The following is a 23,226-nucleotide window of genomic DNA, read 5'->3' on the forward strand; positions in this document are numbered from 1 at the left end:
TAAATGGGAAATAATGGGGAAAAAAATCTACAGTATCATATTAGTTAATATCAAATTAAACCACCTACTTAGCTATTGAGGAACCAGAGTGAAGAAGTGATGAGGGATGAGGGCATCATAGTCTTTAAGGAAAGTACCCAGACTTACTCTTTCAGCCACCCTAACAGATGCCAGTGCCCAAATAACCAGATTGGTTTCAATTTCATTCTGTTGGTGTTATGCTTTTTAAAAAATGACATCAGCAAATAAAGCAGACCAGTTAGGTTGACTTTACTTTCTTACGAGACTTTACTCTCTGATTTGGTAGTCAATGCAGTTAAGTGTATAAATTCAGACTCTGTCCCTAAGTCCAGCTGTGCTTTCAATTAACCGCTTTTTCTTACAGTGTTGATTAAGTAATAATTTTTTAAAAAAATATTTATTTACGTATCTATTTTGGTTGCGCCGGGTCTTAGTTGCGGCACACGGGATCTTCATTGCGGCATGTGGGTCTTAGTTGTGGCATGTGGACTTCTTAGTTGCAGCATGCGGACTACTAGTTGCGGCGTGCATGTGGGATCTAGCTCCCCGACCAGGGATCGAACCCAGGTCCCTGAATGGGGAACGTGGAGTCTTACCCACTGGACCACCAGGGGGAGTTCCAAAGTAATAATTTAGGAGGGGACATTTAAGCTGCTATTTTGAAAAATCCCTAGGCCTCCAACAATTTGTTGACTCAAAGTTTACTGCTGTATGGAGACTCTTGCTGTAGAAGTTAATCTTTCATACCACCTTTAACATGGTAACTACAAACTTATTTTCTTCTAGGTGAAATTCAATCTAAGGGCCTGATGGGGCCCTTTTCAAAGGAGATCTATGGACCAATATTGGAGCGAATTAAAGCAGAGGGCATTATGTATACTACACAGAGCACAATCACACCATAATTGAGAATTATATTTTGTTTTTATCTTCCCAGACAACACAGCTCTGAACTTTTATGCAACAAGCATGCTTGCTAATGTGATATTTTAAAACATAAAGCATGATATGTTTTGATTAAGTCAATACAATGGTGTTTTTGAAATATAAATCTCTATTTTAATATGAAAACATTTGGAGCAAGAGATGCCAGTAATTACCAGGGAACTTTAATAATTCTATCATGTATTTTTTCATGGGTATGTAAAAGTGATAATGATTGTACTACTTGTTAATTTATTATGCAACTTTTTTCTTACAAGACTATATTTTCTGATAATTAGCAGATGAAGTTTCATCTTTTTAGTAAGAAAAAAATTTCTTCATGCAGCTTTATTTTTCTTCTGCTTTTATTTTTCAAACTGATTCAGTTGGATGCTTTTAGATTACCAAAGCTTTGCAATAATACTATTTTATGCCTTTTGGTAAAATTATGATTCATTTAGAAAGTGACATTTCTTATAGCTTTCTTTTAATGTTTGGAAAAGGAAATAGACTAAATCAAAAGGCTAAATCAAAATCCACATGGTCACCTCATTAGGCACAGGAAAAGCATTTAACAAATCCAACACGCTTTTATGATAAAAACACTCAACAAATTAGGAATAGAAGGGAATTCTTCAACCTGATAAAGGGCATCTATGAAAAACCCATAGCTAGTATCACAGTTAATGATGAAAGACTGAAGGATTCCCCCCTAAAATCAGAAACAAGGCAAGGATGTATACTCTTGCCATTTCTATTCAACTTGTACTGGAGGGTATAGCTGGGCAGTTAGGCAAGAAAATGAAATAAAAGACATCCAGATTAGAAAGGAAGGTGTAAAACTATCTCTAATGTTATACAAAGAAAATTCAAAAGAATACTCTAAGAAAACATTAGAACTAATACATGAGTTCAGCAAAGTTGCATGATACAGGATTAATATTCAAAAATTGTATTTGTATACAATATCAATGAATGAAGCAAAAGTAATATTAAGAAAACAATTCTAAGAAAAAGTGTAAAATTGGAATAGATTGAGAGTCCAGAAATAACTCATATTTACAGTCAATTGACTTTTGAAAAAGGTGCTAGGACAATTCAATTGAGGAAAATAATCTTTTCATCAAATTGTGCTGAAACAACTGGATATCCACATACAAAAGAATGAAGTTGGACTCCCTACCTCACAGCACATATAAAAATTATCTCAAAATGGGCCAAATACTTAAATATGAGCAAACACTATAAAACTTTTAGATGAAATCATAGGTGTAAATCTTTATGACCTTGGATTAGGCGGTGCTTTCTTAAATAAATGACACCAAAAGCACAAGCAGTGAAAGAAAAAAAATAGATAAATTGGGTATCATCATGATTAAAAACTTCTGTGCTTCCAAGAATACCTCAAGAAGGCAAAAGACAACCCATAGAATGGGAGAAAATGTTTGCAAATCATATACCAACTGAGAGAAGAACTTGTACTTAGAATAAGTAAAGAACTACTATATTCAAGAAAAAGTCAAAGAGCCCAATTTAAAAAAACGGACAAAGGATCAGAATTGACAGTTCTCCAAAGAAGACATACAAAAGGCCAATAAGCACATGAAAAGATGCTTAACATACATTAGCTATCAGGGAAATACAAATCAAACCTACAATGAGATACCAATTCAAAGTCACCAGGGCAGCTACTGGTGAAAAAAATAATAAGTGCTGGTGAAGATGTGGAGAAACTGGAAACTTCATAAACTGCAGGTGGAAATATAAAGTGGCACAACTGCTTGGAAAAACAGTTTGGCAGTTCCTCAAATGGTTAAACATAGAGTTACCATATGATCCAGTAATTCCACTCTTTGGTATTAGAGAAATGAAAATATGTCCACACAACAACTTGTAAACAGATGTTCACAGCAGCATTATTCATAACAGCCAGAAATCAAAACAAGTCAACTGCCCATCAAATAATAAATGAATAAACAAAATATGGCATATCCATACAATGGAATATTATTTGGCAATTAAAAAGAGATTAAGTACAGATACATGCTGCAACATGGATTAACATTAAGTGAAAGAAGCCAGGCATGAAATGCCACATATTGTATGATTTCATTTGTTTGAAATGTCCAGAATAGTCAAATCTCTATGGAGAAAGTAGATTAGTGGTTGCCTAGGGCTGGGGGCTTTGGGGGCAAGTGGGAGTGACTGCTAATGAGTTTGGGGGTTTTTGGGGGGAGATGAAAATGTTGTAGAGTTGATTGTGGTAATAATGGAGGTGCAGCTCTGAATATACTAAAACTCACTGAATTGTACACTTTGTGTGAATTGCATGCTGTGTGAATTATGTATCAAGATATACAAATAAAACTTTTTTTCTCCTTGGAGGAAAGAAATGTTTCTCTTTAGGGATACAAATTAAACTTTCTGAGGGACTGTGCTCATATTCTGGCATATGAAACTGCAGGTATTATATGTGGGACATATGGCAGTTGAGAAAGCATCTATGCTTTTGGAAAAGGATCAAAGTTGATTATGACCTAGTCCCACCTGCCAAAAATGTCAATAATGGAGATCAATAATCTATTAACAAGTAAAGACATAACTGTTATGAAAGTTTTTTGGTTTTTGTTTTTAACCACAACATTGATTTTAACATAATCAATTAGGAAATAACACTTGTGTCGCATTGATTCCACCCCCAGTCTGGATGAGTACCCAGATGGCATGGGAACTAGGGAACTAGCACCTTGGATGGGAGGAGGAACCCACTGAGATAATATAATAACTAGTTTGGGCTTTAACTGAGTGATAAAGGGGGTATGATTGAAGGGGGTGTGTGTCTAACGTTAGTGCTAGAAAATGAAATATCAGTAAGCTTGAGTAAAGCTATATAGAGTGAAACACTGCATTGGCTCTCAGTAACAAGTTTTCTATCAGAAATTTCAATAGTAAAGGTGATGGTGGTAGGATCTGGGTATGGATGGGTAGATTATACTGTACTTAGAAGCATATGGCCCCTGAGCCACAGTTTGTGAATCCCTGGTTTAACCATTTTGGTAGACTTAATGCTCACATCTTCCAGGTCTTTCTGACTGTTTTGGCTTCCTCCAGATAATACTGATATTTATATTTCCAGCTTTCCTCATCCTAGACTCATGAAACACTTAGAAGTTTCTCTGAGAAGCAGTGTAATTAGTTCTACAACATCCTAGCTGTTTCCTTTTCCATAAACTGAGGAAAACAGTAACTCACAGCACGGTTATAAAGTTTCTGAGAGAATGTAAGAGAAAAGCCTGGTACCTAGTAGATGTTCAAAATCACTAGTTGTTTGGTTTTTTTTTTTTTCTGCAATAACTCTTTTGCAATAACATTTTTGTTTGAAGTTTATGTTAAAGATAATGCAATTTTACCTTTGAGGTTTTTTTCAATCTTTTGGATACATTTGGAAGACTCCTCAGGATCCATGCTTCTCAAACAAGCCATTGAGATATCTGCTCCATAAAGAGAATTGTAAAGTGATTGTAGAGAAGAAAGGGCCAAAATTATCATCTGGCCAGGCTTCTGACTTTACAGAGGAGAAAATATGCCTCACAAAGTTAAATGAAGTGAATAAGAAGTGTTCTGGTTGCTCTCATGGTGGAACCAGCTACCTCAAAATGTAATGGTTTAAAACAACAGTTATCTATTTGTCTGTCACGCTGCAATTTGGGCATGGCTCAGTGGGAACAGCTTGTCTGTGCCCGCCCCCCCCCCAAGTCTCACTTGGCCGGGAGATGCGGGATCCACTTATAAAGACAGCTTGTTCCCGTACTTGCAAGTTGGTTCTAGCTCAGATGGGGCAGTGGACCAGGACCTTGGTTTCTTTCCACATGTATCTTCCATGTGTGGGCTGGTCAAAGGATAGTGGTGCTCTTCTAAGAGTGAACATCCGGCTTCCCTGGTGGTGCAGTGGTTGAGAGTCCGCCTGCCGATGCAGGGGACACGGGTTCATGCCCCGGTCCATGAAGATCCCACATGCCGCGGAGCGGCTGGGCCCGTGAGCCATGGCCGCTGAGCCTGTGCGTCCAGAGCCTGTGCTCCTCAACGGGAGAGGCCACAACAGTGAGAGGCCCGCGTATGGCAAAAAAAAAAAAAAAAAAAAAGAGTAAGAGTGATGAACATCCAAGGGAGCCAGGCAGATGCTGTGTTGCCTTTTATGACAACCTCAGAAATCACGTAGCATCATTCATTGTAGTAACAAGTCCATCCAGATTCAAGGCAAGGGACCATAGATCCACCTCTCACTGGGATGAGTTTCAACGAGTCACATGTGGGCTGAAAGCTATTGTTGAGCTATTTTTGGAAAATACAATCTGCCACAGGAAGGCACCCCAGAAGGAGAGTGGCATGTAGGTGGATTCTGTGAATATACAGTAAGTGACCCCAGTTATCAATTTTTCCTCATTGGCCTTAGTTATTTTCTAACCATTTCATTTTTTTTCTCCAGGTGGTTCTTTGAACATTTTTATGTATCCTGTGAGATTAGAACTAGACATACTGTATAAACAAAATGTGGAATGTTTTTCATTTACTCTCTAAAAAGCCCAAGAAATGTGCTTTTAACTTCCCAAGTCCTTTAAAACACTTACCTGAAGTAAAAGTGCTGTAAGAGACTTCTCTAATAGTTTTCATTAGGAACCTTAATGCTATAGTTTTCAATACATACCTTCATTAAACAAGTTAGCATCAAGGAAAAAATTACTTGCATCGGTTCATTTCTCCATGTGGATAATTCAGAACTAAAGCAACTCCCCTAGGATTGAAGCAAGATAATAGGAATCTGAGAAAGTCATGTTCAAAGCTTCAGAGGAAAGGATTACAAATTAGCATATTCGGGAAGTTTTTCAAAGGTCTTGAGATGCTTAGAATGTGTCCCAGGTGACAGGCTGATTAGGAGTTTGTTGTGTACGTAACAAGTTTCAATCTCACACACAGTTTTTCTTATTCCCACTTCCAAATCTTATTTTTTCTTTTTGAAAATGATTACCTTAAAAAACTTGTTAACTTTAATGCCAAGGATGTCCAGATTTTTTTAATATATAAAATTTTATTTATTTATTTTTTAAATTTTTGGCTGCGTTGGGTCTTCGTTGCTGCACGTGGGCTTTCTCTAGTTGCGGTGAGCAGGGGCTACTCTTCGTTGCAGTGCCCGGGCTTCTCATTGTGGTGACTTCTCTTGTTGCAGAGCACAGGGTCTAGGCGTGTGGGCTCAGTAGTTGTGGTCCACGGGCTTAGTTGCTTCGCGACATGTGGGATCTTCCCGGACCAGGGCACGAACCCGTGTCTCCTGCATCGGCAGGCGGATTCTCAACCACTGCGCCACCAGGGAAGCCCTAATGCTCATCTTTAATACCTCTCTGCAGATTGCAAAACCACTCCAGGTGATTTAATATTGGACATAAAGTCTGTATAGAACACCATTTTTCAATTGGGCTAATTGACAAAGGTGCTACAGAAAAAGAAAATGGGTCCAAACTGATCCATTTATTGTATGTTGAGGAACACTACCTACAAGAGTGTCGGGGTTCCCAGGATCATTAAAGAGCATTTTTGTCCTAGGTGAAACAAAACAAAACAACCCCAATTCACTCATTCATTCACTCCTTATTCATTCATTTATCTAAAATGTAGTGAGTGTTTTTAATGTGCCCGGTCCTGTTCTAGGTGTGGAAATACAGAGGTTTACAAGAGCCAAAGTTCCTTTCCTCATGGAGCATATATACTAATGTGGGCTAATGGGTGGGGGTGGGGGACAGACAACAGATATAAAATATGTCAGGAAGCAAAACGCGCTCTGGAGAAAAAGCAGGGTAAGGAGACGGGGGGGCCTGGGGTGAGGGGCTTGCGGAGAGGGGGCCCGACATTTGGCTTGCACACAGGGACACTGAACCAGCTCAAGTCCCTTCCAGTGATCAGCGCTAAATATTTTGAAGACCTTCCTTAGGAGGAAGGGGATGCTGCTTCCAACAGGCCAATTGGGGAACACTGCTCAAAGAGATGTTTGAGCAGAAGTCTGAACCGGAAGTGGAGCCCTAAGACTCCACTACCTGAGCAGTGGGCGTGTAAACTGTACAGCTCTTGGAAAGCCAAAGAGTATTAAGACGCATAAAAGTATTCATATCATCTTCTCACCAACTGGCACTTACAGGAATTGGTACTAAGGAAACATCCTAAATATGGTAAAAGGCTTTTACATAAAGAAATGTTTATCATAGTTTTGTAGTTTAGGAAGAATTTGAAAAGAGCCTAAACAGCTGACATCACGAAAGTGATCACAGGAGCCCCGGTACATCATGAGGGCAGGTTCCTCCACCCTGGTACTACCGACATGCTGTGCTGTACGATTCTTCGTTGCGAGGGCTGTGCTGTGCATTTCGGAACGTTTAGCAGCATTTCTAGCTTCTGCCCAGTAAGTGCCAGCAGCACACCCCCTTCCGATGCGAAAACCAAAAATGTCTCCAGACGCTGTCGAATGTCCCCTGGGGCGCCGTACTATCCCTGTTTGAAAACCACTATACGAGATAGGATATTATACAGTAACAATGATAGGTTTATAAGTAATGTGTAATAAAAATGCCTATGTGACAACATGAAAGGCAGCATAAAAATATATTCATAACAAGGCCACAATAATGTAATGAAACAATGTGTGGATCAAAGCTGTGAATGCAATAAAACTATATGACATTTTGGTAAAGGATGTAAATAATTGGGTAAGACTTACGAGGCTTACTTACGAGGCTTCATTTATTTTCACTTCTCATAATTGATTATTGTCTCAGAGGTAAGCTTCATAAGATGAGGAAAGATTGCTAGATCTGACAGGATTGTCCTTTTTATTGGTTTTGGGGTATTTTTATTAGAATTTGTCTATAAAATACTTATCATACCTGCACTTGCAACATTACTTTCTCTTGGAAGAGACTCTACAAGGCACCTCACTAATAAAAAAACCATGAAGGAAAAAAAATTCTATATCCCTTCAAAGGCCATTTGTTCCTGGGACAAAGGCAAATGGAAAAATAGAAAAAATAATTGTGACATGGATTCCTTGTTCAGATTAGACTTTGTGGGTTTTGGGGAAACAAAATTGTAAAACAAGAGGACTAGAAGACAAGGCTAGAAAAGCAACCAAGGAATCAAAATTAACATTCTGGCCTTCCTCCCTGGGAGGGTGAGAAAGAAGCATGTTAATTTTTTTATACCCTGTAGGTCAGTACTTATCAATATTTTGTGATTTGTGACACTATTTGTTGGAATTTTTTTCTATTTCATAACTCTTCATGACTATTGCTTTAAAAGGAAAGCTAAAAAAGGAGAAACTTATACATTTTGATGCTATTTTAAGGATTTGGTGGAATTTTCCTGATATTGCTTGAGGAAACTGGAGGCTCTCTGAATTGTTGCTAAGGACCAGTGGTTCTCAAACTTTAACTTGCACTAGATTGCTGAGTTCCAACCTCAGAGTTTCTGATATTTTAGATCTGGGATGGAAATCCAGGATGTGCATTTCTAACAAGTTTCTGGGTTTTTCTGATGCTGCTGGTCTGGGAACCATACTCTGAGAACCACTGGTTTCAACAAAACTTTTCCTGGCCTCCCGCTTTAGGCACTGACCTGGGCATTCTTGGGGACTGGTGCCCCCTCTCCGGGCAGTGTTCTAAAACACTCCTGGCTGAGGCAGGGAACTGCTTCCAGTATCATAGCAGGCTTGTTACCCATGATTCCCTGTTTTCCTGCCCCTCACCTCCACATAGCTCTTAAATCCTGACAATAGGATTGTCACTTAGGACTTACCTTTGTCCACTCTGGGAGTTAGGACCTCCTGATCCTTGTCCATTCACCCACTTGGCTCCCAAACCAGCTTAGCTTCTCCCTGGCTGGCAAATCTGCCTGCTTCTAACTCCCAGCTTGGTTCTAAACCAGTTTCCAACATTTCTTGGTATATCATGCCCTCAGCTTCTGAGTAACATTTTCATAGCTCCCCTAAACCAAAGGAAATACATAATGGTTCTGTTTATTAAGTAGTTAGATCCAAATAATTTAATAGTAGTAATTGTGTAGTGTCAGTACACATTGCTGTGTTGTCCTCAAAAATGTTCAATTTTGTGAGTTTCCTGTGTGCCTTAAGGCACAGTTTGGGAATCAGCTCTATACACTGTCCCATCCCGTCAACCTTCTTTCACGTCCATAATCTCAGAGGGAACATGTCCACAATTTTCTGCTACACATGCCTCAGCACTCCACAAGCAAACACAAATTGATGGCAATATTTATATTTATTTTTGCAATGTCTTGGATAAAAACCCTTTAAACAATGTCGGGTAAGGTGTTATTCTCATAAAAACATCTTCTTTCAAAACAAATGTATTTTTATTTTCCATAAAAGTTAAAATTACATGCTAAAACAGAGTTAATCACAACACAAAACAATATCAGAAGACCCACAGAGTAAGACCAGATGATGAGCTGCAACATTAAACTAAACAATTACACAGAACTAGAAAACTGACTCAGTAGTAAAATATAAAAATCTACAATTATAAATATAAATTTGGTCCATGGAGATGCTAGAGCAGTATTTACAGTGAGTATCAGATTATTTCTACTTTAGGTGAATACTGTGGTTGTAAAATGTTGAATGTCATAGGGGACAGAGTGTTTTATTTACAGCATACTATATTAAAAGTTATATTTCTAGCAAACCTGATGATTGCTACAAATACAGCTAAAAATTTGACACTAAAAACAAACATGTTTTCTGTAGTTGGGAATTCCTAATACCTATAAATTGAAATTCTCTGTTAAAATCAATATGAAAAAAAGATACCACAATTCCATTCTTAGAAATACGGTAAATTTCAATCATTTTAGTTTAAACACAGTAAGTGAATCACAAGAAGTTTTGCAAAAAGGCACACATTGTTAATGATGTAAACTTGGCAGCAGAATCCTATGCCACGATAGTTAACTGTCAGGTGATGTGAAGTAAACAGATAACAGAAGAACTGGACTAATTTTCCTGTCTAATTTTAGAAAGAGGAAAGTAATGCCCAGATGTGGACTCTTCTCACCCTTCTCCGTGTTAAACTAAAGACTCTAAGCTCTCGGCTATATTTCCATCAGGCAACGCTGCGCCGTTACTGTCCAGAGAGGTGGACGGATTCTCTTCCTGCTTCGTGCTCACAAGGCCGAGGACTGCTTTGTAGAGAAACTGATACTGCTCCTGGAGGACAGCGAATGGGAGGTCAGAAACAGGAAGCTCGCCGAAGACATACGTTTGTAAAAATAAGCAAGGTTTTTAGTCACCCTTAGCCAACTGTCATAGAAAGGCATTGTGTTAAGGGCTGTTATAATCAGCAGAGGTACACCATCCATATTCATGTCTCTTTCTGATTAAATTTAAAGTGGCTTTATAATTCGCCAACATTCATTGACCTAGAACACTGGCCCACTACATTTGCCAATGGTAAACACTCCATTCTTATTCCTTTACTTCATGGAATCAGAAGGTGATGTGATAAGGTTCTGATACGGATTTATCAACTTGTGTGTAAACCCTTTGGCACTAGGCTCCTGTAACCCACCAAGTTACTCATTTTCCTTTCTCCTTTTGTTACAAAATCTGTTGGGTTTGTCTATTTATGAAGAGGTCTCAGGACTGCACTCTCAGCCCAGGAACTCATGAGGAATGCAGGCCTTTCACAAGACCCACTGTTTACCAAGTATCCTTCACACTCTACCAGCCTGACGGGTCTTATGTCCTCCTTGGTTGTGCCTGTTACCCTGCTGTGGTCTCGCGGTAGAGACACACAGAAGAAAAAAGTAGTTGTTCTCTTGCAGATGTCAACTTGGGGATGGTGAGGTGGGGGAAGGTAGTTGCAAAGAACGTGAGCAAGTGGCTGGCTCCATAGTAGAAAATCATTAGGACCACACGTCTCATTAAATGCATTTGTGAAACTTGGGTATAAGTTTAGTCCACCGAAAGCAATTTCATACAAGACAAGCTTGATACAACTCAACTCTCCTGAATGAGACTTTCAATAAGGGCTCCTCTGAAGTGCATGTGCACAAGGGTTACCTTACTCTCTGGCCAGCTGGTCTGGGCTAGAGCTTTGAAGATGGACTCTTTATAAGGCCCTTACACATACCCAGACTAGGAAGCTGGAAGTGAGCCTATGACTTCTTTTTTTTTTTTTTTTTTTAATTTTATTTATTTATTTTTGGCTGTGTTGGGTCTTCATTTCTATGCGAGGGCTTTCTCTAGTTATGGCGAGCCGGGGCCACTCTTCATCGCGGTGCGCGGGCCTCTCACTATTGCGGCCTCTCTTGTTGCGGAGCACAGGCTCCAGACGCGCAGGCTCAGTAGTTGTGGCTCACAGGTCTAGTTACTCCGCGGCATGTGGGATCTTCCCAGACCAGGGCTTGAACCCGTGTCCCCTGCATTAGCAGGCAGATTCTTAACCACTGCGCCACCAGGGAAGCCCGAGCCTATGACTTCTGCATCCACCTAAGCTTCTCCCACTGGGGCATTTGCACAAAGTTCCCTATTGTCTTTCTAGCCCTTGTTTCTAAAATAAAAAAACTTCCAAATTATTCTCAGAGTTGAGACTTATCCTTCCAGATGTGCTATGCTCTTTCTTGATTGTACAAGTGTCTCTCTCTCTCTCTCTCTCTCTTTTTAAAACTACCCCAGAATGAGCTACTTCTTAAGTTCAGAAAATGAATTTGGCTTGAGAAAAAGGTGAACAGCTGAAGTCTATCTTCTGACTCTTCTTTGAGGCTTTGTAGAACCCTAACCCTGGGAAAATAAGTATTTATTTTGTTGGATAAATCAGATTAGTTGGTGCTTCTACTGAGGATATCCTTCAGAATTACAATAAGTCTTGCAAAAAGGCACACAATGAAATTTTAAAATTTTGATCCATCAATTTTCTGGAAAACAAACTTTAATTGTTTATTGTTCCAGTTCTATGGATTGCAAACTGAACATAATTCAGCTTGAAAACTCCATGCAAATATTATCCATGTGATCTTTTTGATACAGGACAAAACGATTTTGGTAGCCTCTAGAAAGTAACTTGTGCTCTAACGAGAAAAGTTTGGTTCGCTGCTTTATTACTTACAATGTCAGCAAAGACTCCTGGCCTCATCAAATTGATCATCTTGGCTGCCTGGTAAACATCCATTGAATTTTCTTTTTCTAGTTGGTGCATAACGGTTGTCAGAGCACAGAAAGTTCCTGCTGTCACTCCTCCATGCCTGGAAACAAATGGAAGGGACAAAGACTCCATTCAGACACATCAAATGTTCACATTTGGAACTCACAGAGCACATGGCCTTGATAATTTTGCAGTAAGAACACTGAAATTTTTTATAAATTGTCTCATTATAGTGCACGGAACTGTGGTTTACTGCGAATCACTGGGGAGTGTTCATGATATTAGTAACGAGACACTTTATAGAAGTTCAATATTTGGTGATACATTTCTTATTTTTATACTATGGAAGAGGAAGGCAGTAAATCAAAATGATCTGACTGAGTTTATAATATACATTATGTAATATTATCATATGCATCATATATAATATGTATTGACATATAACATAATTCCAGCATATGCATTTTTTATTTGTTCACAACTGAAACTTGGAAAGATCTATTGGATAAAAGTTCCTGTTTCTGGTAAATACAAAATATATCGATTTTACTCCTATCCCAGGAAGCCAATGGCTGAGAGACGCCTCGCTGGTTAGCACCTGAAAATTCAGGTTCTAAAACACTGACTCATCACACAAAGTGTTCTTAGTGTAGAATGCAACAGCAGATGCTTGTGATCATGCACACGTTTTCTGCCTTCAACAGGAGCTCCCAGAGAAGCGGAAAATAACCCCCAAACGATTCTGTGTTAATCCTGTCCACGAGAAGCAGATAATCCACCCTGGCTGAACAATTCACGACTGGTCCAAAGTATTAGGTTAGTACAAAGACAACAGAAATATACATACACACAGAGGATGTCAGGTGTGAATTGATTTAAAGTGTGGAACTTACTCATCATGAACAATCATGGGTCCATCCCTGGTGGCAGCTTCTTCTTTGATAATACTTATAAGTTCAAAAGTTTTACTAATGGGGCTATCTGGATTTGGCCATTTGGGACACTGAAAATGCCGCACTTCAAGTACATAATCATCCTACAAGCAGAGATAAAAATTACTGTTTTAGAAAGTGTCATATTGGTTGGTGAGGAGATGAATTGAGGAAAATCAGGAATTATAGGAAGGCAATAAAACCAAAAAACATGCTGAGTGGGCGGCAGTAGTTGCAGCCTGTCCCCCATCATGGAGGTGAGGAACTGCCGTGACACCACATTTGCCATGTACAGGGGTGATCTCTTTTTTATCCACAAATAAACCTTGTTTGTGGGCTTATCTTGCCAATCAAATCATGAACAAAGATGTCTATGTGCCGATAAATTGAAACTTACAAAAAGAAAACTTCAGTTTTAAAATTCGTTTTAAAAATAGCACAGACTTCTTCCTCTAAAAATTGTGAATCACTATATCGTACACCTGTAACTTATACAATATTATATAAGTTATACTATTTTAGTTATATATATATATATATATATATATATATATATATAACTATACTTAAATTTAAAAAAAGAAAAAAGAAAAAGTAGCACAGACTTCTTCAAATACCAGCATTACTCAGGTTTAACTAAGGGAAGAGTAAGATTGCTTGACATGGTGTGGGAAATGCTGGTAAGGAGGATGGAGACATGGTTTCCACTCCAGTCCCAGTTCTGGTCATTGCTTATTAAGTGACCAAACCAGGTTGTGTGACTTTAAAGCTCTTAAACCTCTGATCTCCAGTTTCCCAAAGTGGCTTATACATATATAGAAATTTGATTTATGACTGAACTGGTATTGTTGATCTATAAATAATGCTGGAATAATGGTTATTCACACAAAAATAATAAAATTGGACCCTTGACTCACAAAATATAAAGCATCAATTTCAGGCACAACTACAAAACATTTAGAAAACACTGTATTTGCATTATCAATTTTATAAGTATTGGTCAAATATTCTAGCGAATACTCAATCTTCTTATGTACCCTATATGTTTTACCAGTTTCAGAATTAGGGTAAAGTGAAACATTTAAACCATCTAAAACATGATTTATTTTTTTTCTGATTGAGAAAGTCCTCTGAATTTTATGTGCTTTACTCATCATTATTAGTATCTTTCAGTCTTTCACAGGAGCTGTGCAATAATTTATGAACTGTGCTGTAATCATAGCAATAATTATTGACAAAGAATTCAAATTGGTGCCTTGTATCTACAGGAGTCTAGTAAAACAACACTAGCTCATTGCACTGCATGTTTTCAAAGCAGTTCTTCACTTAACAACCCTCTGTACATCAATAGAGAGCAATAAGCTTTTTTTGGTAGGTAATATCTTCCCCATTTTATTTAGGAGAATACAAGGTAAGGACTTGCCTTAAAACATGAGAATTAGGATTAATGAAATTATTTTTTTACTCTGTTTAATTTCAACTTAACTTCTATCAGCAACTGCTTTGGAGTAGAAGAGAAATCTTTGACTTCCTGTGTGTGTAGAAGTCAGGGATGGTGGAGTTTAGTGATGGCTAATTGTTTAATGATTCTATAAGATTTTGAAAATGACAAGGACGGTAAAATTTATTATTTGGGTAATCTGTCTCAATTTGTAAGAAATCAGATTCCTTCTTTTTATTTCTAGGAGTGATTCTTAAATTGGCATATATTTAACATGTGCTTAAGATGAAAAGTTTGTCATTTAAACTATGTCCATACCTGGGTAGCTTCTAAGATAAAATCTTGAATTATAAGTTTTTCTTCGTTAGACAGACATTTGTGTTCTTCAGCCATAAGAGTGACCTTAAAACTCTCACAATTTATAGGCTCATCCTTATTTGGCCAGTAAACAAATTCATCTTCTGCCTGGAGGATTAAAAACCAAAGAAGATTCTAGATTTTAATAAAATGTTTAAGTCAGACTGTGAAACGAAGTTAACTGGTTGCCATAGACAATTCAACTCAAACTTTTCTTTGAATTTCAAAATTTACTCTTAAAATATCCTAACAAGTTTTATTTAAAAAAATGTAAATAGAAACATATGGACTGACTTCCTTCATGATTGCAATTCTAATTTCCTTAAGCAGCGTAATAAATACGTAAGTTAATTTCGGCCTACTTTTATTTAAAACTGTCATTCAACAATTTCAGACCTGGGATATTGCATCCAAACCAGGTCCAATAATAGACAAGGTGCAACTTCAATATTAGTTTATTGGTTGAAAAATATACATTCTTTGTATGCTGGACTTCTGGTGGTTGCGTCTTGATACCTACCCTGTAAAGAACGTGACAAGAATGACCTGAGGGACTTACCATGTTTTGACCATCCGGAAGCATAACGACCAGCTGGGTGTTATGGTCCCATATCATCCTCCAGAAATCCTTGATGGTATGGAGAAGGGGATGTTGGGTGATGATGAATTCATTGCTCTGATAATAACCCTACAGAACCAAAGAGACGATAGAAAGAGCCTTGGCATATGACTTTAAACATTCAAGAAACATTTATAGGTTAATGGTTACCGTCTTTTTATTTGTACATTGTGTCTATAAATAATGATGTGATTATTATAGCCAATGTTACAGACACCTCCCATATGCCAGGTAGAGCACTAAACATTTTCTTCCTTTATTCCTCACAGTAGTACTATGAGAAAGGGAATGTGATCTTCATTTTAGAGGCGATTAAACTGAAGCTTAAGAAATTAAGTGCTGGGCCCAAGCTTACCCAGCTATCACCTCTAGGAGGAGACAACAAAAACGGCTTCTGGACTATGTCTCTTACACTAGCTGGAACGGAAATCTAGAGATTTTATATTTCTTACTTCTCACAAGTCCTAATGGCAGAGAGCTAAATTTCACACCAACTGACAACCAGACACCTTTACACCCCGGCTGGCTCTACAGGAGAGGAGCCGGGGGCGGGGGGCACCTTGCAAATGTTGCTGCAGAAACCTGAAAGCTGGTGCCACTGAATTAATCATGATTTCCACGTTACTGCTTACCAAAATCATGGCTCAGTTAGCCCCTTCTGCAATGGAATCTCTCAGATCGCATCCTTATCCCCCATGGGCTCATATGAAGTGTGGAATATTTTCATATTTTAAGCTTTATCTTCATTTATGCATCAAGTAGAATTCTACTCAATTTCCTCTGTTTTGGTTACAATCTTGTTTGAGAAGCAGAAAACTTTTACGTTTTCTTAATGTAAGAATAAACAAAACGTATAAGTTTTATATTCGGAGTTGAATGAGCAGGTTGTACATAATTAAATGTTTTTCTGGTTAATTGTAGATTCTTTGGATGGGAAGAGACCTTGAAAGGACCTCTAGTTTATCCTGCAATTGCAGTCACTATCCCACTTAAGTCATTCCAGGTAGATAAAAATTCATCTTATTTTGTAAATCTTCAGACGTAATGTGGCAAGCTTTGTAGGTAATATTTTCCAGCATTTAATTATTTTCTTGACAAGAAGAGTCTGTCTCCTATCTAACCAGCACACAATGCAATATTTATATTTGTTCTCTTAACCCATTCTCAATTTCTGAGTAAAAATATCTGCTTCCTATAGTATTAAGGTGCCCCTATTTTAAGTGTGGCATGCTTTTAGATGCCACCTCCACACATCTCCCTGTTTCTTGCATGGATATACCTTAGTATTTTTTAGATAAACAGAACAGTGATTTTGGCACAGGGACTAGGACCCTTTCATCTGAAGGCAGACTCTGCGATTGATTGACCTAAAATGGAAATGAAGGTCACACAACAGCTACTAAAGCACTCATCCCTCTGAGAGCAGATCTAAATGCAGAAAGAAAGTATTGTATCTTTAGAAATCCAAGTCCCCAAATGAGCCCAGTTTGCAGGGGGAGAACCATGCTTGCAAACCCGGAGTGGTAATGTGAACGAGACTGGACTTTGCTAAAGTTGGTGTATCCTGGGTCTACAGGGAATCTGCTTTGGTGAATGAAATGGAGCTGCTTGGACGGGTGAGTGGATGTTTTGTATCTACTCCTGGTGAGTTTGGTTCCCACATCTACTCATTGTCTTGATTAGGGGTTCTCCAGTCCCAGCACACACAAAAACATCAAGGAATGCTGCGATTCTATTGCTGCTGTGGGCTGTGAGCCTGCAGTCATCAGATATGACTCATGTCCACCTGTGGAGCCTCCCGTTATCTTCCAGTCACTGCTTTGGGCAGCCCACTGCGGTTTTGACTCTGATAACGCAAGCTGCAGCAGTCTCCCCAGTGGCTCTCTGACTTACCATGATGTAGGAGGCATTGATGTAGTCTGTGCCTTCCCCACTCAGGGATGAAATGCCAACCCTGGATCTTTCCACTGGGAATACAGAACATTCATCAGAAACAAGTAAGCTCTTAGCACTGTATCTCCTCCCCGCCCCTGCAAATGGCAAAACATAGCTGCATTTTGCAAGTTGAGTGTGTTTGACTTTTACACTAGTTTTTCTATGTATTTTGCACTTCTAGACGAAGACTTCAAGGTTTAAGAGTCCTTGTTAAGTTATATTATCTGGCATGATTAGAAAGATGTGAGTGTATTGTTTTTGTTCCAAGATGTACAAATAGTGTCAAATGATCTACAAGGCTTCTATTATTTAAAAAGTTGGGGTTTTTTTGTCTTCCAAAATTCAACATAGCTTACCAGGGATGATGGAAGACGTTCTGTTCTTTTCTCTGTTGCATTGCTTTAGGGCTGTAGAATAGTCACTCTGCTGTATATTTGATTGACTCAGGAGCTGAGAAAGGGTGTCAAGGGAAAATACAGATTATTTCATTTAAGCCCCTCAAATAAACACACACACACACTCATATACACAGGAGACTCAACAAAGATATTGAATATAAATATACCTGACTTATTTTCCAAGAATTCCTTGAATTAAACTTGTTCTGGGGGACTCCCTGGTACATCTATGTTCTATATTCTATACCAGGAGGGTTGGAATAAGCAGAGAACACTTGATGTCTAGTTTGACTTGCAGTGTTAGGAGCCTTCCTCTATGGTGTGTGCCCTCCATTTTCTCCACCTAAATCTCACACTGCAGCTGGGAGATAAATTGCATGTGGGTGTGTATGTATGTGTGTGTGCACATATATATGCATATAGTTGGATTTTATTAATTATTTTAGTACTCAATCACACGAATTATCTACTTGCTATTTATCTATTCCCCAGTTAGTGAATGTTTGGGTTATTTCCAATGTTTCGCTATTTCAAACTTTGTAGCAATGAATATCCCTTGTATATTTCTTAACGTGCACACATGTGAGGGTTTCTGTAAAGAATTAGGAGTCACCGGTGTTTAATTTTTTGACAGGCTAACAGATGAAAAAAGTATATCCCAGTTTTGATGTGCATTTCCTTAGTTATTGTGAAATTATTGATTTTAGTTACTTCTTTGATGACTACCTTTTCATATTTCTACTTCATTTTCATTTACTAATTTGTGGAGGGTTTTGACTATTAAATGTAAATTTACAGTCTGCTAAGGAATTTGCAAATGTCTTTGTTCTCTTTAATCACACAGACATTTACAGCCAATTCAGTTTTTCCTTAAGATTTCTGTAATTTAACATTTTAATTTAAGAAGTCCTTCTCTACCCTGAAGTCCTCAAGAGGTATTTTCCAATATTTTCTTATAATAGTTATAAAAATTTGTTTTCATCTTTAGATATTTAATCCATCTTGAATAATTTCAGTGTTTGAGGTGTGGTAAGGACCTAACTACTTGTTTCTACATGGAGATTGTCCTAATATCATTCATTGATTAATCCGTCTTTCCTCACCAATTTGTAATGTCATATCTGTCATGTAACTATTTCCATACGCACATGGTTCCTCTGGTTCATTTGTCTGTTTTTCAATATTAATTATTATATTTGCATAAAAATTATTATATTTGCATAAAGTCTTTCATATTCAGTACAACAAATTTCTATTTTTTATTTTTCAGTATTGTTCTAGTGTTTTCAATTCTTTACTTTTTTTAAAAAAAATTTTTTAAATTTATTTATTTTTGGCTGCATTGGGTCTTCGTTCCAGTGCATGGGCTTCTTACTGTGGTGGCTTCTCTTGTTGCAGAGCACGGGCTCTAGGCGCACGGGCTTCAGTAGTTGTGGCACTCGGGCTCAGTAGTTGTGGCTCGCGGGCTGTAGAGTGCAGGCTCAGTAGTTGTGGCCCACAGGCTTAGTTGCTCCGCGGCATGTGGGATCTTCCCGGACCAGGGCTCGAACCCGTGTCCTCTGCATTGGCAGGTGGATTCTTAACCACTGCGCCACCAGGGAAGTCCTGATTCTTTACTTTTCAATGTTGAGGTGGGTTTCTGATAAATATTTGTTGAATAAATAGACATGCAATTCATTTCAAGGACATTTTTCTATGGGTAAACTTGAATAAATACCTCTTGTTATAGGACCGTATACACACAACCCCCTCCAAATTTCCCTAGTTAGGATGTTAACAGGAAACAGAGTCAAATGTCTCTGTTTTTAATTAGATTCTGATCTCATAATTGATATTTCCATTTTGATCCTGAATTATCCAGTATAAGCAATATCAATTCTTTTATTAATTTAATTGTGTAGGGGGTAAATCATATTTAAATAAGAAAATGGGTAATAGATGTATATTTTTAACTGAGAAAAAAGCCATCCTAGCAACATCATGTTAATGCTTTGTATTTATTATCTGTTTCTGGAAGGTGTATTGTGTACTTTTTCTTCCTTAAAGTGTTCCTTTATGACTCAGATAAGCTTGGCTGAATAAAACATTTATGTTTTCCTGTCTGCAAGTTCTAAGTTCAGATTCCACCCCTCATCTGTCTCTTTCTCCTCCCAAAGCACAAAAGGTACTGAACGAGAAGGTAAAAAATCAGAGGGAACTCATGACTACATCTTCTTATTTGTTGTAAGCTGCAGAAAAGAAAGAAAAAAACTTCCATCTTGAGGTTTGTTAACTCTCCTGGGTTTTTCCAGGGCCTTCTGAATTCTTCCCAGACATTCCTTCTTCAGAAATTGGCCCTGTTTCTCTAGCAACCCTGAGAAGTAAGAGGTTAGTATAGAAATAATGGGGAACAAAATAACATGGACTTCATTCCTCTGGAAGATGACAGCTCTGCCAAACCCCGTATCTCTGCAGACAGGTCCGGTAACAACTGCTTTCTGAATTCTTTGCTGACTGCTTTCTGGAAGCCAGAGAGCTAAGTTGTGAGAGGTAGGACACTGAACAAAGCACGCTCCCCTGCCTAGCTGACTACCTCGTGACAGGCTGGGTGGGAGAAACTGGGCTTGAAGAAGCTATTCTTGTGGGGTGGCCTATTCTAGTCTGGGGGCTTCAAGGGAGACAGACCCTTCCAAAGGGCAGCACAAAGAGCCTGAGCCCCAGCACTCGTGGTTAAGGGGTCTGGTTTTCTCAAAGCGAGAAGAGCACTCACACCGTCTGTGTTCGAAGTTCTGTCGGTTCCTCCTGTTCTGTTCTGTGCCCTCCTTTCCCGGACCACGGCTGCATTTCTAGGGTTTCTGAGAACTTTCCCTCTCGCTACTCAAAATTAAGGTTCTTGAAATTTGCCAAGTGGCTTCGTTGCCTGTTGTAAAGAACCCAGCAAAGCCGCTGGGCCAACAGAGCGCTCAGCCTGTCCACATGGCTTTGTCCACTCCAATGAGGAGATGCGGGAACATTCCAACCTGTGGTGACGCCCGAGAGAGGGGCTTCCGGGAGAACTCACCTTGAATTGTTTGTCTAGCTTTGTTTTGCCTGTTGGTCCAGGAATGAGGATCCCATTAACATAGGCGTGGATGTGGCTGTCCGGGACCTCAGTTTCTTTACTAAGTATAGCCTCCACCAGCGCGTCATGAATGAAGACATACTGTTCCTGGCAAAGCAGTGACAAACAGGGATATCACCTCAGGTTTTCCTTATAGGCATTGAGGTACCAAAGTAGTATCTTCCACTGATGGACAAAAAGCGTTTTACAAAATGGAAGGGAGGACCCACAGAGATTGCTTACCAGTCCTGGCAGGAAGTCAGATGGAGGAAAAGGTGGTCATCCAGAAACAATACAACTCTTTCCATCCCTCACCTCTTTATTTCTTGTGCATTGGCGTTTAGGGAAGGAGATCACTGGAAGATTTGGGGAGGCAAAGCAATACCCTCTCTGCTCATCCTTCAAACCTGAGACCCTCTTGCACATTCTGCACTGACTTCTCTAATTCCAATGGGTCTTCCCCTTCTCCCCATTCCACTTCTCCTTTTAGCCAGTCATATATAATTTAGTACAATCATCTATACAGTTTTTAATAGCTATCTTGTATTTCACGTATGGGACTCTTCCCTCGTCTTATCTGACTAGAATGTCATTTCCTTGATGGAATGATGTTTGGTTGGTTTGGTGTGGAAGCTCACTCAGTCATATGTTTCTTATTGCTTTCAAGCTGCCATACATAGTTTTCAATTTAAATCCATTTTTATTTAGAAATAGTGAAAATAAAATACAGGTATGCAGAGTTTGTCCTGTGTCATATATGGGTAAATGATCTGGGCTTAAAAAAGGGAATAATTTGGGCTTCCCTGGTGGCGTAGTGGTGGAGAGTCCGCCTGCCGATGCAGGGGACGCGGGTTCGTGCCCCGGTCTGGGAAGATCCCACATGCCACGGAGCGGCTGGGCCCGCGAGCCGTGGCCGCTGAGCCTGCGCGTCCGGAGCCTGTGCTCCGCAACGGGAGAGGCCACAACAGTGAGAGGCCCGCGTACCGCAAAGAAAAAAAAAAAAAAAGGAATAATTTGAGCATAATTCATACTATTTAAATATGAGAAAAAATCCATTCATTCATTACATGCAGGAAAAGCTTGAGGATTCTGCAAGAGGAGATGAGGGTTGACTGATCCACTTACTCTTCTTGTGAATCTTGCCTGTGACCAGTGTCATTTTAAATTAATTTATTTATTTTTATATTTATTTTTGGGTGTGTTGGGTCTTCGTTTCTGTGCGAGGGCTCTCTCTAGTTGTGGCAAGCGGGGACCACTCTTCATCGCGGTGCGCGGGCCTCTCACTATCGCGGCCTCTCTTGTTGCGGAGCACAGGCTCCAGACGCGCAGGCTCAGTAGTTGTGGCTCACGGGCCCAGCTGCTCCGCGGCATGTGGGATCTTCCCGGACCGGGGCTCGAGCCCGTGTCCCCTACATTGGCAGGCGGATTCTTAACCACTCTGCCACCAGGGAAGCCCACCAGTGTCATTTTAAAGATATTCCCCATTTGGTTATAAAATAGACAAAATTTAGCCGGTCCATCCATGACTTATGTGCAAGTACCTGGTGTTACAGTTTGAATTGTGCACACCTCCCACCCCCGCAGAAGATATGCTGAAACCCTAACCTTCCAGTACCTCAGAATGTGACCTTATTTGTAAATAGAGTCGATGCAGATGTAGTTAGTTAAGATAAGGTGGGGACTGGTGTCCTTATAAGAAGAGGGAAATTTGGACACAGACATGGACACAGAGGGAAGACAGCCGTGTGAAGAAGAAGGCAGTTAGGGTGCCAAATCCAGGGAAATATGAGGCTATCAGAAGCTTGAAGAGACAGGGAAGGATCCTTCCCTAGAGGATTCAGAGGGAGCATGGCCCTGCCTACCTCTTGATTTTGGACTTCTATCCTCCAGAAGTAGGGGACAACACGTTTCTGTTGTTTTAAGCCACCCGGTTTGTAGCACTTTATTACAGGGAGCCCCATGGGACTAACGCACCTGGTAATACAAACTCTGGTCTAGCCAGCATTTTAGGGACACTTCCAACCCTTAGATAAAGGAAATTATCCTTTTTATCATACCTCGGTTTGCACCAGGTAATTTCTTTGTGAACGAATGTGTTTTAAAAAGCCGAATATGTTGACGGTTCCTTCATGTTGAATTTGCTGCAGCATACTGTCTAGCACGATATATGTGCCTGTTCTTCCAACGCCAGCACTGAAGAGCACACAAAGAAAGAGACTTCAATGTCAACATAAAATACATTTGAGGACTGGTCACCCCCGGCTGTCTTGTAAATTAATATCCTTCTCAAGCAAATGAGCCACTTAGTAAGTAATTCAG

At 39.3% G+C, this 23,226-nt stretch overlaps 2 protein-coding genes across 12 annotated transcripts in view; one reads left to right on the top strand and one right to left on the bottom strand.

Annotated features, from left to right (window-relative positions):
- The window catches only part of AASS (aminoadipate-semialdehyde synthase), a 76,548-nt gene extending 64,968 nt beyond the window's left edge, over positions 1-11,580 (top strand). For 3 of the 6 annotated variants that reach the window (XM_067042275.1, XM_059073885.2, XM_067042274.1), the window contains one exon: positions 808-3,338. In XM_067042275.1, the coding sequence (XP_066898376.1) occupies positions 808-926 (119 nt within the window). In that variant the 3' untranslated portion in view covers positions 927-3,338. Of the gene's footprint in view, positions 1-807; positions 3,339-10,020 lie in introns of those variants that run through there. The other 3 variants (XM_067042277.1, XM_067042276.1, XR_010842127.1) reach the window with 2 other exon arrangements.
- The window catches only part of PTPRZ1 (protein tyrosine phosphatase receptor type Z1), a 178,006-nt gene continuing 164,115 nt past the window's right edge, over positions 9,336-23,226 (bottom strand). For all 6 annotated transcript variants that reach the window (XM_067042270.1, XM_059073956.2, XM_059073955.2 and 3 more), the window contains 9 exons: positions 22,965-23,100; positions 20,869-21,015; positions 17,787-17,880; positions 17,389-17,462; positions 15,436-15,564; positions 14,838-14,984; positions 13,040-13,182; positions 12,111-12,246; positions 9,336-10,210 (listed from right to left, as the gene is read on the bottom strand). In XM_067042270.1, the coding sequence (XP_066898371.1) occupies positions 10,070-10,210; positions 12,111-12,246; positions 13,040-13,182; positions 14,838-14,984; positions 15,436-15,564; positions 17,389-17,462; positions 17,787-17,880; positions 20,869-21,015; positions 22,965-23,100 (1,147 nt within the window). In that variant the 3' untranslated portion in view covers positions 9,336-10,069. The remainder of the gene's footprint in view (positions 10,211-12,110; positions 12,247-13,039; positions 13,183-14,837; positions 14,985-15,435; positions 15,565-17,388; positions 17,463-17,786; positions 17,881-20,868; positions 21,016-22,964; positions 23,101-23,226) is intronic.

The sequence above is a fragment of the Kogia breviceps genome, chromosome 9 (assembly GCF_026419965.1).
Source record: "Kogia breviceps isolate mKogBre1 chromosome 9, mKogBre1 haplotype 1, whole genome shotgun sequence".
NCBI lineage: Eukaryota > Metazoa > Chordata > Mammalia > Artiodactyla > Physeteridae > Kogia > Kogia breviceps.